Source organism: Aristolochia californica, unplaced genomic scaffold (assembly GCF_029961685.1).
Source record: "Aristolochia californica isolate CCGP_79_NKW_82.1479 unplaced genomic scaffold, dmAriCali1.0.hap1 SCAF_14, whole genome shotgun sequence".
Classification (NCBI taxonomy): Eukaryota; Viridiplantae; Streptophyta; class Magnoliopsida; order Piperales; family Aristolochiaceae; genus Aristolochia; species Aristolochia californica.
The window spans coordinates 22413032-22427328 of NW_027181815.1; the positions used below are offsets into that span (position 1 = coordinate 22413032).

The 14297-nt window shown below is 38.2% G+C and overlaps 1 protein-coding gene across 1 annotated transcript; it reads right to left on the reverse strand.

The window, feature by feature from the left end:
* Nucleotides 1-477: 477 nt before the first annotated feature.
* Nucleotides 478-13345, reverse strand: LOC137950293 (uncharacterized). Its single transcript, XM_068796681.1, has 8 exons — nt 13192-13345; nt 12676-12744; nt 11955-12083; nt 11119-11201; nt 10937-11012; nt 1825-2010; nt 1024-1152; nt 478-946 (listed from the first exon to the last, which is right to left on the reverse strand). Exons 1-8 carry the CDS (start codon nt 13264-13266, stop codon nt 779-781), a joined length of 915 nt encoding a protein of 304 aa, XP_068652782.1. The 5' UTR covers nt 13267-13345; the 3' UTR covers nt 478-778.
* Between the last annotated feature and the right edge of the window lie 952 nt (nt 13346-14297).

Consider the following 14297-nt stretch of genomic DNA (forward strand, 5'->3'; position numbering starts at 1 on the left):
CTCACTCATGTTCCTTATATCTTAACTCAAGTCAACTTATGAGGGCCCTTGTTGACATCTCTCGACCTCATGGTGGGTCTCACCAACTCGTGTAACCGTGGTGGATCCCACATTGTAACAATTTATTTATTTTTTGTCCAAAGTTGAAGTTGTAGGCACTTCTCATTACAGTTAAAATCTCATCTTTTCGTTCTCTTCTTTTTGCTCCTACCTCCAACTCCTTCACACACTCCCATCCCTCTCCGGTTTTCCTAATTTCATCTTTCTCATTTTTTTCTCCTTCCTGTTTTCTTCCAGCAGTCGCCTCCTCGTCCCTTTCATGCATTCTCATCCTTCAATCGACTACAGTTCCAAATGAAGCTCCATCCTAACAATTATATAAACTTCAGTCTCTGTTATATTTCTTTTCTAAGCCAAAACATAAAGGAACTATAACAACTCTGTAGCAACTCAGTCTCTATTATATTCATTCAAGTATCTTCTTACCCACACTTGAAATAATGATATGCCTCTTCAGAATTCTATCATACCCTTCACCGTGTTAGCAGTTTACAGGATTGTCAACCATCAACAAATAAAAAATAAATAAATTTTAGTAGCTTCCTTTAAGTGCATATTGTCAGGTAAAATACAGAAGGAATGTTTTACAGCAAGAAAGTAACAGTTAGGCATCTGCGACCACCCTATACATACAGAAAAATTAGAGGGCCCTGAATCTGGTCCAATTAGATTAGGCAGCTACCATCCACGACAAGAAAAATGGGACCAACTATATAAACTAATCTTCAGTTTCAGCCACAGCACCACCACCTTTAAGATGCAGATGTTTTTCTCTTTTTTGAAATTCTGTCAATCCCTTCCCACTGCCAGTGACGCCTACCTTTCCCTTTGGATCATCGGGTGACTTGAAGATACTCTCTCGCTTTCGACCAGAGAAAAAGCCAACCTGTAATGGAGTAAAAAATAATTAGTAAGTCAAAATTAAATAAATTTGGGAACTAGAGAGTTCGAAATAAAAGTAACCTTCTTAGTTTTGCCTTTTGTTGTTTGAAACTGTTGCCAAGCATTCTGCCGCTTATTTTGTGCAACTTCAAGTTGCTCAGTACGCAGCTTTGACTTGAAAGCATGGATCTTCTTTCGTTTTGCAGTTTTCTGAAATAATAACATAGTTCAGCATTAGATAAATACCATCATCATCCTCCTTAAAAAGAGAGAAAAAAAGGGCATTTGAATGATTCAAATCCCAGAGATAAAGGGTTAAACAAGCTTGAGAGAGAAAACCTGTTTGCAATCAACAAAGGAGAGAGACCACTGAGCAGAAGACAGATATGAAAAGCCAAGTATGCTTTCTAAACATCCCAAGAAAGAAAAAACGTTTAACACAGATGACTACTCATAGCCTACTAACCCTTGCTAGAAATGCAATGCAAACGTCACAAAGGTGAATGATGCAGAGTAAGCATGAAAGTTTCTACCGCATTCTTGTATTTTCATATATTATTCACTACATCTTTTATGAGTAACTTGCAGCTAAAATCCCAAGATCTACAATATCTAGTAATACAATTTACATCCTGAATAAAATATAATCACTGCCAATAGAAGCTTGCCCTCATGAATGTAAAGATGACACAATTATGCAACCCATGATGAAAGCTCGACTCAGATGGACAATAAAGGAGATGATTGAAGAGGTCCAATAATCCCACTTTAAACTTCGACAATGGCAAGTCCGAACTATGATTTTTGAATCAGAACAAGATGAATGTCAATGACAACAAAGGCTTTCCCAAAAGCAGTATAAGAAAAACAAGCTCTACTAACCACATCTTCGGGGTCACCAGGCTCTATACGTAGCTTAGCAGGTAGGCTCCGGGACTGGAAATCAACAGTAGCCGCTTGTGCAATTTTTTGTTTAATGGCTTGTTTGGTAGCTTCAGCTTCTTTCTCAGCTTCAAGCAAAGCATCAACAACTCCCTCTTCGATAGGCCTAATATTTGCAGGATCCACCTAGAGACAGCAACCGAAGAACACAAATGGTCAAATCCCAGATTAAACTCAATAGGACCAATGAAGAGTAGCAACAGAAATCTCTTGATCCTAAAAAAAGTATAAACCCTGACCTTAAAATTATTAGACATCAACCAAACTGTAAAAGATTATACAGGAACTGCTATATTGTAGAAAAGTTTGCAGGGAATTAGAGACGATAACTTAGACAAAAAAGAAAAAAATGAAAATCCAGCTCAAGTTACACCCTAGTTAACAAGTGAGAGAAAAACCAATATTTTTGTTAATAAAATTAATCCCATATATGCTAATCTCAGGAAAAACCCAGTAGTTAAAGTTGGAAAAAGGTCTCCTAACTTTTAGAGATGGACCTATACTAATTTCTTTTTTTGAATGTTAAATACACATGCAGACAACTACCCTTATAAACCCTGGTGAGACTTGAACTGAAGACCTCACACGCTAACCCTCCCCTCCCCCCTTCCCCAATGTGACCATTAAGTGAAAGGCCCAAGTCACAACCTATACCCAAAATTAACACTGTACTCGGGGCATCTGATTTGTTGGGCCAAATTCATGCCCCATGTAGTTTATATACCATTTATATTGCCCACATCTGAGCCCATTTTACATTTATTTAAGATTGACATGAAGGGGAATGTTTGTAGAATAATCTAAAATAGGTTGATTGCCAAGAAAGATCTTATAGTTGAAGTTGGGAAAATAAAACTCCTAACTTCGACTACTCATGTTGAGAAGGATCTGACACACTCCAGCTCCCTAAGAATCCCGGCGCGAACTGTGACTCAGAATTTGATATTAATGGTATTGTTATTCTCCATTTTTTTATGGAATTGGCCAATATCTCAGAGCAATTGTGTTATATATGGTCATCCCACTAGTCAATACTAGAATAAATAAATAAATAAATAGGCTTTCTACATGTGCCTCACTGCTGATGTGTTTCTATTGGTCAAATTTAGATGTTGTTTCTATTATAGAAGATTTGGTGAGTGCATGGTGGAGAGTATCCTAGTAGGCTGCTGTTGGCTGAATTTGGTTGCTTATGTTTTGGTTAATAGTGCTTGTTTGTTTAATCCCGCGGGGGGAGGGATTAGGTGTGGCAGCGGCGGTAGGGGCAGGGACAACGGCGGCGATGGCGCTGCACAGGTGTGTGGCATCGGGCGATGGGCGCAGAACGAAGGAAGGGGGGGGGGGTTGTCCAGCGCTAGTGAGGGAGAAGAGAGAGGGAGAAGCAAAGGGAAGTCGTGAGGAAGAAAGGAGAAGCGAGAGGGACAAGGGAGATGAGGCCGAGAGGGAGAAAAAAAAATTTCAAAGGAAGAAGAGACGAGAGAAGAAGGAGACCGAGAGAGCAAAGACTGGGAGAGAGAGCGAAGACTGTGGGAGAGAGCCAAAAGAAATTAAAATTGACGAGGGTTTGAAGCACGGCGGCCACTTCATCTGCCTGATTCGCAAAAATAGTGCAGAAACCAGATTCCCGAAATTAAACCGTGGAGATGATTTTTGGATTTCATCTTATTCATCTACATGACTTGAACGCTGGTGCTCCACTAACAACATCAAGAGATGAACTGAGTAATGCAGTTGAAATTCAACTCCTGCGTCAAGTTGACTAACCCCCCCTTGGTGCAAAGTTGACTATTCTGGTGAAATTATGGCTCTGGTCAGGTAACTTACAATGTTATAAAACCTAAACCAATGAGATGACCAGGTCTGACCACCTATTGAATTGGTGATGACATCATCAGGTAAAAAATATTTAAAAATAAAAAAATTTGTCAATCTTGGGAAGAAGATTCTTTCCCCGAAGAGGCAAAGCGCTACCCTTCCCATGTTTGGGGGCAAACACAGTCAAGGGAAAGGGTACAGTGCAACCAGCTAGTCAAGTCTAGGTTCTACAGCAAAGGTTTCTCCCTTCCTAGAATCTGAAAGGGAAGAGAAAAGATGAGATTCGTATTACTACGAGTAAAGTTAAATGGTAGAATGACTTGTTCTGGGCTAGAGTCGTTGAAATCTTTTGGAGAACAAAGAATAAGTATCACTGTATTAGTGAACACCTCCGTCTCCTTTCCCTATGGATTGAAAATCAGAAAATTTTCTCATTATGCCATGGCTACGAACCATTATGGAATCTTCTATAAGTAGTGTTTAAATTTCAAAGGTATTTTAGTCATTTCATAAGTGGGTAACCGAGTCATTAGAGAACCCCAGAACCTAAAGTCCTTGTTATCCTACACCATCCCCTCAAGTCAGTAACAAGAGTGTCCTTTTGAGTAAGTCTAATTTGATGCTTGAGCCGCCCATGTCGAATACCCAGTCTCTAAGTATATTATCTCTTTATTGATTTTTTTTTTGTATGAAATGTGAATTTATTAAGAGAACAGAAGGAGTCAACTCCTGACAACAAGAGATTGCAAGGAGGCTCCTTGCTTGGCTAGGGCATCAAACACAATTTGCTGATCTCGGAATGAGAGACCAGAAACAATTAAAGAGATTTACAATATCCAAAATTTCAAAAAAGACATTCTGGCACCAACCGATCACCACCTTAGGGTCTCCCTCGATCAGGACAGGTCCGGAGCAATGATCACGAAAAACACAAAGCCCATTGAGAAGGCTTTGAAGCTCAGCCATCGTGGAGTCTGCAACACCAAGCGGCCCGGAGAAAGAGACGAATTGGTTCCCAAGAGAATCACGGATCACGCCACCAAAGCCAGCTAAGCCAGGGTTACCAAGAGAAGAGCCGTCAAAATTCAGCTCAAGGACTCGGCAGGAAGCGGGGTCCATTCGCAAATGACAGGAGGCTTCGAGGAGAGGTGAAGCTGGGCTAGGCTTCTCCAATTATTCCTGATGGATGATCCAGAGAAAGGGGAGAAGGCCTTTCTAGAATGAAGCCAAGTTGTAATATTGTCTGAGATGGTTTCAATAACTCTATCTTGAGTGCTGAGTTTGGCATTGAATCTACGCTGATTTCGCTCCAGTCAAAGTCCCCAGGGGATGAATGTGGATAAAGCAGAAATCATCAATTTCCCAAGACTGGGGATAGGGGTCCCAGCGAGCATACGACAGGTGGCTGTCAAGTCCTCAGGGAAGCAAAGTTGGAGCCCAATTTTGCTAAGAATTGACGTCCAAATCCCGCAAGAGAAAGGGCACAAAAGAAGCAGGTGGCTAACAGTTTCTTCCTTTGCATGGCAGAAAAGGCATATGGGGTCAACTCCGAGTTGGCCACGAATTCTAAGGTTGTCAGTAGAGAGAATCTTATTACGGCAAGCACTCCACATGAAGAATATAACTTTTGAGGGGGGCACTAAGACGCCTAGTGAATTCTACTGTATACTTGGGGAGTTGCTTGGGTCTATTTGTTGAAAGATAACTCTGAAGCTTTGAATGTATTCAATTTATTTTATAACGAAATGAATTATCAACTTGGACCTCATATTAGTGTTCTATAATTTGATAGAGGACTTGACTATATAAATAATAAGTTTTCTCTGAATTCTATGCTTTAATTGATATGGTATTATACATCAAACTTCTTATGTTTATACTCCACAACAAAATGGGGTAGCTGAACGAAAAAAATAGACACCTTTAGATGTTACTCTACTTTATTGTTGTGGGTGTGTGTTCGCAAAGATTCAAGGCCATGCTATTTGATAACTCGTTACTTGATTAATCTCTTGCCCTTTTTGAACTTTAGTATTCAATATACAAGCTCCAGTTTGAGGGGGAGTGTTGAGAAACGTAATATGTCTAGGTTATTTGCTAATTAAGTGTTAAGGGTATAATTGTAATTGTCTCTCTCTAGTATTTTAGACAATAACTTCATAACAATAATTTCTTATGTTTACAGCATCATTACATATTAATAGTTAGTTTAGTGAGTGCAAAAGAGGGGCATTATGGTCATTGTAACTTCTCTTTTCCTTTTGTCTGGGCAAAGCTCTATATGTTCATCTCTGCATCTTTCTTCATTACTTTTTGTTAGAATACTGGTTAGCAGTATTTTGGTCATTTCCCCATTTCATATGGGTGTCATATGTTCACAGCTAGCGATACTACCTATCATGTATTTATGTTTCAATTCTCATTGAATTCTGATGTATATTGGGTGAACTATAAGTGTTTGCGTACTTAGAGGTATTATTATCCTTTTGATGCAAACTCACTTACGTGAATTATTAAAGGGATCAGACTCGTGCTTTGGAGACTGATTCATGCTGCCCTTAATTTAGTTGCTTCCCTCTCTCTCCTTCTCCCTCTATTTCCCTCTCCTCCCTCTTATTCCTTCTTCAGCTTACATGGTATAAGAGCAATAGACATCGATTTTGGGAAGTTCTTCACGTTTTGGGATCTCTCTATAGATTTTCTCAACCCCACAGAAAGGGCTCAAATCGATTTCTCTCCCAGTAGGGTAAAACTTCATTGTTTCTTCTTTTCTCCTGCAATAATCATTTGGTTGATGGACATTACTGCTAGCTGAGCAGTTATTATGCCCTACTGCCCTCAGAGGGCTTAATTGATACTTTTTTGCTTCCACTTTACTTGCGCAACCATCACTGTGTCTATGTCATCCCTTCCATGCCTACGTCATGGAAGATATTTGATGACAGAATAGAAGATAGTATGTGTTATTGCTGCTTGATCTGTGCCCTAATTTCATAGTGTGAGACCAACATGACCTTATCTGGGTGGATTTAGGTTATTGATATTTTGGATTTGGAGGATTGAATGGCAGATTCCGGCAAACAGGTTATTGCACTTAAACCCTTGAAGACCTGGACTCTCACCCCATACAGATTACCTCACTTAAGTTGAATAGATCCAACTATGTAAATTAGTCCCACTCAATTCTTATGTTTCTCAAGGCAAAAAGAAAAGCAAAATACATCAAGGATGATCCTCCTAGTCCCATGACTGAAGATGGGAGGCTAAAGATAATCAAGTCATGACTCGGTTAGTTAATGGCATGGAGTCCTGTTTTAGTGATAAGACCTTGAGTTGTGGGATAGCCAAGGAGATGTGGACTACACTGGCTTCCATTTTGTCCCAGAAGAGCAATTTTTTTTGCATATATAAACTTTATGTTTGGTATTTCAATATGCGGAGTGACCAATCAATCACTGACTACTTTACAGAGATGAGGGATGTGTTGCAAGAATGAGCACCTTCCATCCTTTCACTACGATTGTTGATGACATTCGAAAAGAGAAAAACAAGATTCAGGTTGCTAGATTCCTTGGTGATATGAGATTTGAATATGATGCTCTAAGAGCACAGCTGCTAGCAAATGATGATGTAACTACACTTGAGCAAGCCTTTAACCAAGTCATTAAGGCAAAAGGTGTAGTGGTAGGTAAAAGTAAGAAAGATACACGACCTTTTGATGGAACTTCTTGCAACCTCAACTCGTCCTATAGTAAACTAGAGGCCCAAGGTCGTGAGAGCAGTAGTAGAGGCCGTGAAAAAAAATTCCTCTACTCGAGGTCATGGTTGTAATGACAAAAGGGATAGGAAGTGTGTCCACTATGAGAGGACAAAACTGTTTTTCTAACAAATGTTGGGAAAATTTTGGAAAGCCTACATGGGTCAACTCCATGATGACAAATTGTGCTTCGACTTTCCATTCTAGTCCTCAAGAGGAGATTCAATTGTTACTTCAGAGACTTAGTCAATTGACCACCACTTCTAACGCTTCTACTACCACTAAGCCGAATACCTCTACCTCAACAAGTGCCATGCTGGCAAACACAGGTATGCTAGCACTTGCATATGTCTCACTCTCCCTCCTGGGTCATTGATTTAGGAGCATTTACCCACATGTCAGGTTTGGCCTTTGTTTCAGTCTATTAACCTTTCTCAGTCCTATTACTTTAGCTGATGGGTCCACCTCCCCAATTTAGGGGAGGGTATTGTACATACCACACCTCAGATATCATTGAGTTCAATCTTTTTTGCTGCTTATTTTCTTTTAATTACTACCTATCAGTCATATAAATAAGTCTCTGAATTGTTCAATAACTTTTCTCCAACTTCTTGTGTGTTTCAAGACTTGCAAACGAAGAGGACAATTGGTTTCAGACATGAGAAGAGCGGGTCTATTTGCTGGATGACATCTTTATTCCACAAAATATGGCACTTACAGCTAAGGAATCTCCACTCCTATAATACTTGCGTTTGGGGCATCCGTCACCAGCTAAACTCCATCTTTATCAGTGGATATTTCTTTTGATTGTGAATCATGTCAACTTAGAAAACATCATAGAACTAGTTTTTCAATTAGTCATAGTCACCATTAGCATGTTTTTGAGTTAATTCATACAGATGTATGGGGTCCATGCAGAGTCGGTCCCCAATCCATTTGATTTTAAATAGACTCACATGGTTGTGTCTGCTTTGGGAAAAGTTGTTATGGTCCTGGGTTAAGTACTTGGTTTTCTGCTACCTACCAGGCATGTCTTTTGGGTAGTATTAGCTAGGTGTTTAACATTTGGTATCAGAGTTATACCGTGGTTGCGAGTTCGAATCCCGGAAGGGGCAACCTAGAGACCTGTGTAGCGCAAAAAGGCAATCCGGGTCGCTAGAGTAGGCTGCTAGAGTGGGCCACCGTGGACGTCAGCTCATAACGGTGGGAGTATTGTTATGATCCTTGGGTTAAGTGTTTGGCTTACCGCTACCCACCAGGCCGGTCTTTTGGATAGTATTGGCTAGGTGCTTAACATTTGGTATCAGAGCAGGCACCCACGTCGCGAGTTTGAATCCCGGAGGGGGCGACCTAGCGGAAGGGGCGACCTCTTGGTGTCGCTAGAGTGGGCCGTCGCTAGAGTAGGCCGTCGCTAGAGTGGGTTGTCGCTAGAGTGGACCGCCGTGGTCATCGGCTCGTGAAGGTGGGATGTGATTTTATGGTCCTGGGTTAAGTACTTGGCTTTCCGCTACCTACCAGGCCGGTCTTTTAGGTAGTATTGGCTAAGTGTTTAACAAAAGTCTAAAGACTTTGATGTATTTGTCACTTTCATTAATGAAATAAAAAATCAGTTTGACGCCCATGTTAATATCTTTTGTACTACAGTGATCACAGTGACTTCTATAAAACCTAAACTCCACCACAATACTGAATTTTTCAATCCACGCTCTATGACTTTGTTTAAGTCCATAAGTAGCTTTCTTTAACCAACACACTTTCTATCTCCCCTTGAGCAACATATCCAACAATTTGTTTTCTATATACTTCCTCCTTTAAGTCGCCATACAGAAACATGTTTTTGACATTTAGTTGAAAGAGTGGCCACCCTTTGTTAACTGCTATTGAAACCAAAATACAAATTGAAGTAAGTCGAGCCACACATGAAAAAGTTTTAAACACATCAATGTCAAAGGTCTATTTATAGCCCTTGGCTACAAATCTGACCTTATATCGATCAATAGTCCCATTAGCCTTATACTTAATTGTGTGGACCCAATGACATCCTACAATCAGATGCTCCGAAAAGTGGGTCACAAAGTGTTCTTGTTGAAAAGGAAGACTCGTATTGTTATCTTAGTTGTTCATGTTGACAATATTGCCTTATCTGAGAATGACTTGGAAGGAATTGAGGTAAAAAAGTATTTGGTCACACATTTTCAAACTAAGGATTTAGGACAGTTAAAATATGTCTTTGGCATTGAAGTGGCTTGAAGTAAGAAAGGTGTGTTGTTCTTTCTAAAAGGAAGTATATTATAGATATATTGAAAAAGTATGGTCTCTTGGGTGCTAGACTAGTGGATTCTCCCATGGAAGTCAATGCTAATCTTCATGACTCTCATAGCCATGTGCTTAACGACAAGACACAATATAGACGTTTTATGCTACAATTACTAGGTCTGTTATATCCTTTGCAGTGGGAGTAGTGAGTCAGTTCATGGAAAACCCAAGACTGATACATTTAGAAGGTACACAGAAAATTTTAAATAATTTGAATGACGCTCCTAGGAAAGGCTTACTGTACACTAGGAATGAGAAAATTGATGTGTTTGAATATTCTGATGCAGATTATGCTAGGTGCAAAACGGACAAGAAATCCAACACTAGTTACTATTGTTTTGTTGGAGGTAACTTGGTGAGTTGGAAGAGTAAGAAACAAGTTATAGTGGCTAGATCTAATGCCGAGGGAGAGTATAGAGCAATGGCTCACATAGTGAGTTTAAGTGGGTAAAGTCAGTTCTTGTTGAGTTTGGATTTCCCATTCCAGAACCTATGGTTATGAAATATGACAATCATGCTGCAATATTCATAACAAGCAACCAACATTCCACAAAAGGACTAAACACATAAGAAATTGGTTGCCATTTCATTACAGATGTTGTCATGCAAGAGAAAGTGGTCACTCCCTGTGTAAAGTCTTCAAAACAACTTGGAGATGTGTTCACAAAGCCCCTTGGAAGGCATTGACACTACGAATTTTGTGACAAGGTGAGACTTTTTGACATTTAATCTCTAGCTTGAGGAGTATTAGAATACTGGTACAAGGGTATTTTGGTCATTTCTCTATCTCATATAGGTGTCATATGTTCACAGCTAGCTAGACTACCTATCATGTATTTATGTTTCAAGTCACATTGCATTCAGATGTATATTGAGTGAGTGTATATGTGTGTACTTAGGGGCATTATTGTCCTTTGATGTAAAATCACAAGTGAATTATTAAAAAGGGATCAGACTCGTGCTTTTGAGACTGATTCACGCAGCCCTCACTTTGGCTGCTTCCCTCTCCCTACTCTATTTCTTCCAAACTCAATTTCATTCGGTGTCTACAATTTTGTTTTGAAAATGAAAAAAAAAAAAAGCAAACTAAATTTTTTTTAAAATGCTTTCACTGATATAATTGTCAAACCTTCTACCAATAACCTACATAACAAGATAAAATACCTCTTCTTTATTTCCCCATTCATCATAGCTGACAAAGTATCCATTTGGAGTGATAGCCTCAATTGTTGCATCATACCTAAACATTCAAACTAAATCAAGATGTAAGAAAAAAGTAGGAGAATGCAAAACCTATACATAAAACAAGTCTATACTGTACAAAATTTTTGTGAATTAGTAGATACCAATCTCCATCCTCACTCCAAACAGCTTGAATCTTTGAGCCAACAGGTAACCTCTTGTATGTTTCAAACGAATTGCTTGATATCTAGAAAAGGACAAAAATGAACACCAGAAAAGAATAGAGAGAATGTAGTAGTGAATTAGAATTCACTATAAGAAATACTCCCTAAGCAAACTGAGTCAAACAAAACATATATAACTAAGAAAGCATGAGAAAATATACATACAAAGCCAAAAACCAGCGTGTACAGAAATAGAGGCTGCTAATGTGTGTATAAGCACAAACTCAAAGTTAATTCTGACATTACACCTTTCATTCCACCACATCACTCCAATTAAACTTAAAAACCAAAAGAAGAATGGAGGTTTCTGAGACATCTAGCCAACTTAAAAAATATTTGTGTGACCATTCAAATTTATAATTAGTTAAAGACAGCTCAACTAGGTTCGGCAAAAAAATGGACAAACCATATCATTACACACTTTTCCACACAACCTGCAACCATTCTAATCTCCAGTTATATAGAAAAGGATCCGTGACATGGTGAAATATAAGTATCAGATATTGCTTTCAATAGAAAGTATAACCAAGAAAAGTCACTTCCTTTATCAACAAAGAACTTCAGATTTTGCTGCCCTTTTTTCTTGTTTAATTGTAAATATAGAGGACACAATTTTGTATTTCATTTCACTCATTGAGAGTTAAAAATCATACGAAAATGACCATCATCCGAATCTACTATTTCTTTTTCTGATAACCCTAGAGCTTGAATAAGAGTAATAGAGGCAAATTTCAAATTTCATAAATAAGTAAGAGAAAAGCTTTTACAAAGTTCACCATTTCAATCGTGGGCGATACAACAGATTTCTGCTGATTAGGAGACAAATCTCCATCTATATCAGGACTCACTCCAGACAAATGAGCTTGCTTTGCTGTTGCTAAAAGTTCCTCTGTCAAAGCAATAACCTGCAGGCCGACAATATTCAACAGAATCAACCAAACAAATAACAAACAAAAGAAACCAACTTTCTTTTTTCTAAAGCAATGAATTTAGATCCAGATTTCAAACTTAGAATCTCAGTCGTGAACATCTGAAATCAGGGAGTAGCAAGCAGGCAGGCCATCAGGACACAGAGAACCTGCACAGGAACCAAAATAGGGGTGATGGGCATCTTCAGAAAGCCGCATTTTCCACATATAGCTCTTTTTTTATCAGAAAATTCTTCAATCTCTGTCTTAACCATGTGGCTATTTTTCAAGAAAAGCACTCTTCTCACCTTTTCAAAGCAAAAAATAAAAACAATAACGCCGTGAGAAGTCTCCTGCCTGCATGCAGCTGTATCGTGCTGCCCTGCTTGAACAGCATGTTGATGATTCCTTTAAAAGAGAACATAAGACACCCTAGTCTAGAAATTCCATTAATTAATTCTGGTTTTTGAATTTCTCTTAACATAGACAGTAGGACTAACACTTATAACGCTGATACCGAGTATAAGCAAGTAACGAGGTGACATGGATTCTGTACTACACAGAGAATGAAAAATATGGCGCTGATTACCTCTTCAAGCTCTCTTTCCATATCAAGATATTCCGAGTTTCCAGGTTCATCAACTAATAGTTTTATAACCTGCAAGCCCATAAAAATTAAAATTAAAAAACACATCAGGAAGGCAAAAGTTGGCAAAAGAAACAGCAAGTCATAATAAAGAAAGAAAAGCATATTCATGAATTTTTTAGGACACAATAAACTGAAATAGATAAAAAAAAATTCAAAATTAGAATGCAATAGGGAGAGACTTAAAGTTACTCCACCACTAACACCAGCTTTTAATCCAAAACCAACTTTCGAAGGTCAAAAATTGGACTTGCAGTAAAGGTTAGACATAATAACTAAATTAAGGCTGAATAACATAAAGCCCTTAGGAACGAACATGGTAGTAAATCAAACACAGGACTAGAGGGAAATAGTTATCATCCATAAAATGAATACCAAATCAACAATCACTTCAGGGACTTGTAACTGTTACCCGAGAATCCAATAAATCTATCAGTCGGTCTAAAAGATGAACTTTACCTGGGCAAGTTGATCTTTGTACGTCGATAAATTTGAGGCCAGTTCTTCAATGCTGACATCTTCGCTTCCTTGCATCCTTTTTGTGGGTTCTTCAAAGAGGCGGAGACTTCAAGCGACAACACGAAAGGAGAGAACCAGAGAAAGAAGCACGGAGCCAAGGAAACGGGAAGGGAAGAGACCTAAACGATCCAGTAAAGAGATACGTGCAAGAAAAATTTACATCGGGCCGGTTCAACCCAGTTACCAATTAATAAAGGAAAAATTTATAGGATTTATATTCAATAATATAAAGGAAAATTTACAGGATTTATATTCAATAATATTAAATCTACGATTCATACATCATAAATGTTATAGATGTTATATTTATGATTCATATTCTTTGGGATAAAAGTACCCATATTTTCACTCTATGTTTATCACATAACATAAGATTATGATAGTGTATAACATAATATTCCATTGTAGAAAAATGTATGTGTTTCAAGCCTAACCTAAGATATCTTTTAAGAAATAACTACTCTATAATGGAGTACTATGTTATGTATTATTATAATATTATGTTAAATAATTATTATTATATTATTATCTAATAGAATATTATGTTATGCACTATCATAATCCTATGTTATGAGATAGTTAAGAATAAAAAATAAGGACATTTTTGTCTAAAAAATATGAATCATAAATATTACATCTTTGATATACGAATTATAGATTTAACACCATTGAATATAAAATATGTAAATTGACCAAATAAAAAACGCTCAATGAGGATAAAGTAAACATGGGGTTGGTAAGAAGTCTAATGAAACGGATGCACTGAAATGACGTAAAAGATTTTAGAAAATTTTATGGATTATATATTAATTGATGTTAAATCCACAATTCATATATCAAAGATTTGAATTTTACAATTCATAATCTTTGGGACAAAAATGCTCTTGTTTCCTACCCACAACTAGGGGTGGTTTTGAACCGAGTCAGCTCGCGAGCAGCTCGAGTTCAGCTCAGTGCCAGCTCGGTTTGATTAGTTATATCTTGAGCTCGAGCCGAGCTAGAGATCAAAAATTGGCTCGTTTAGATTAACGAGCCAAACTCGAGCA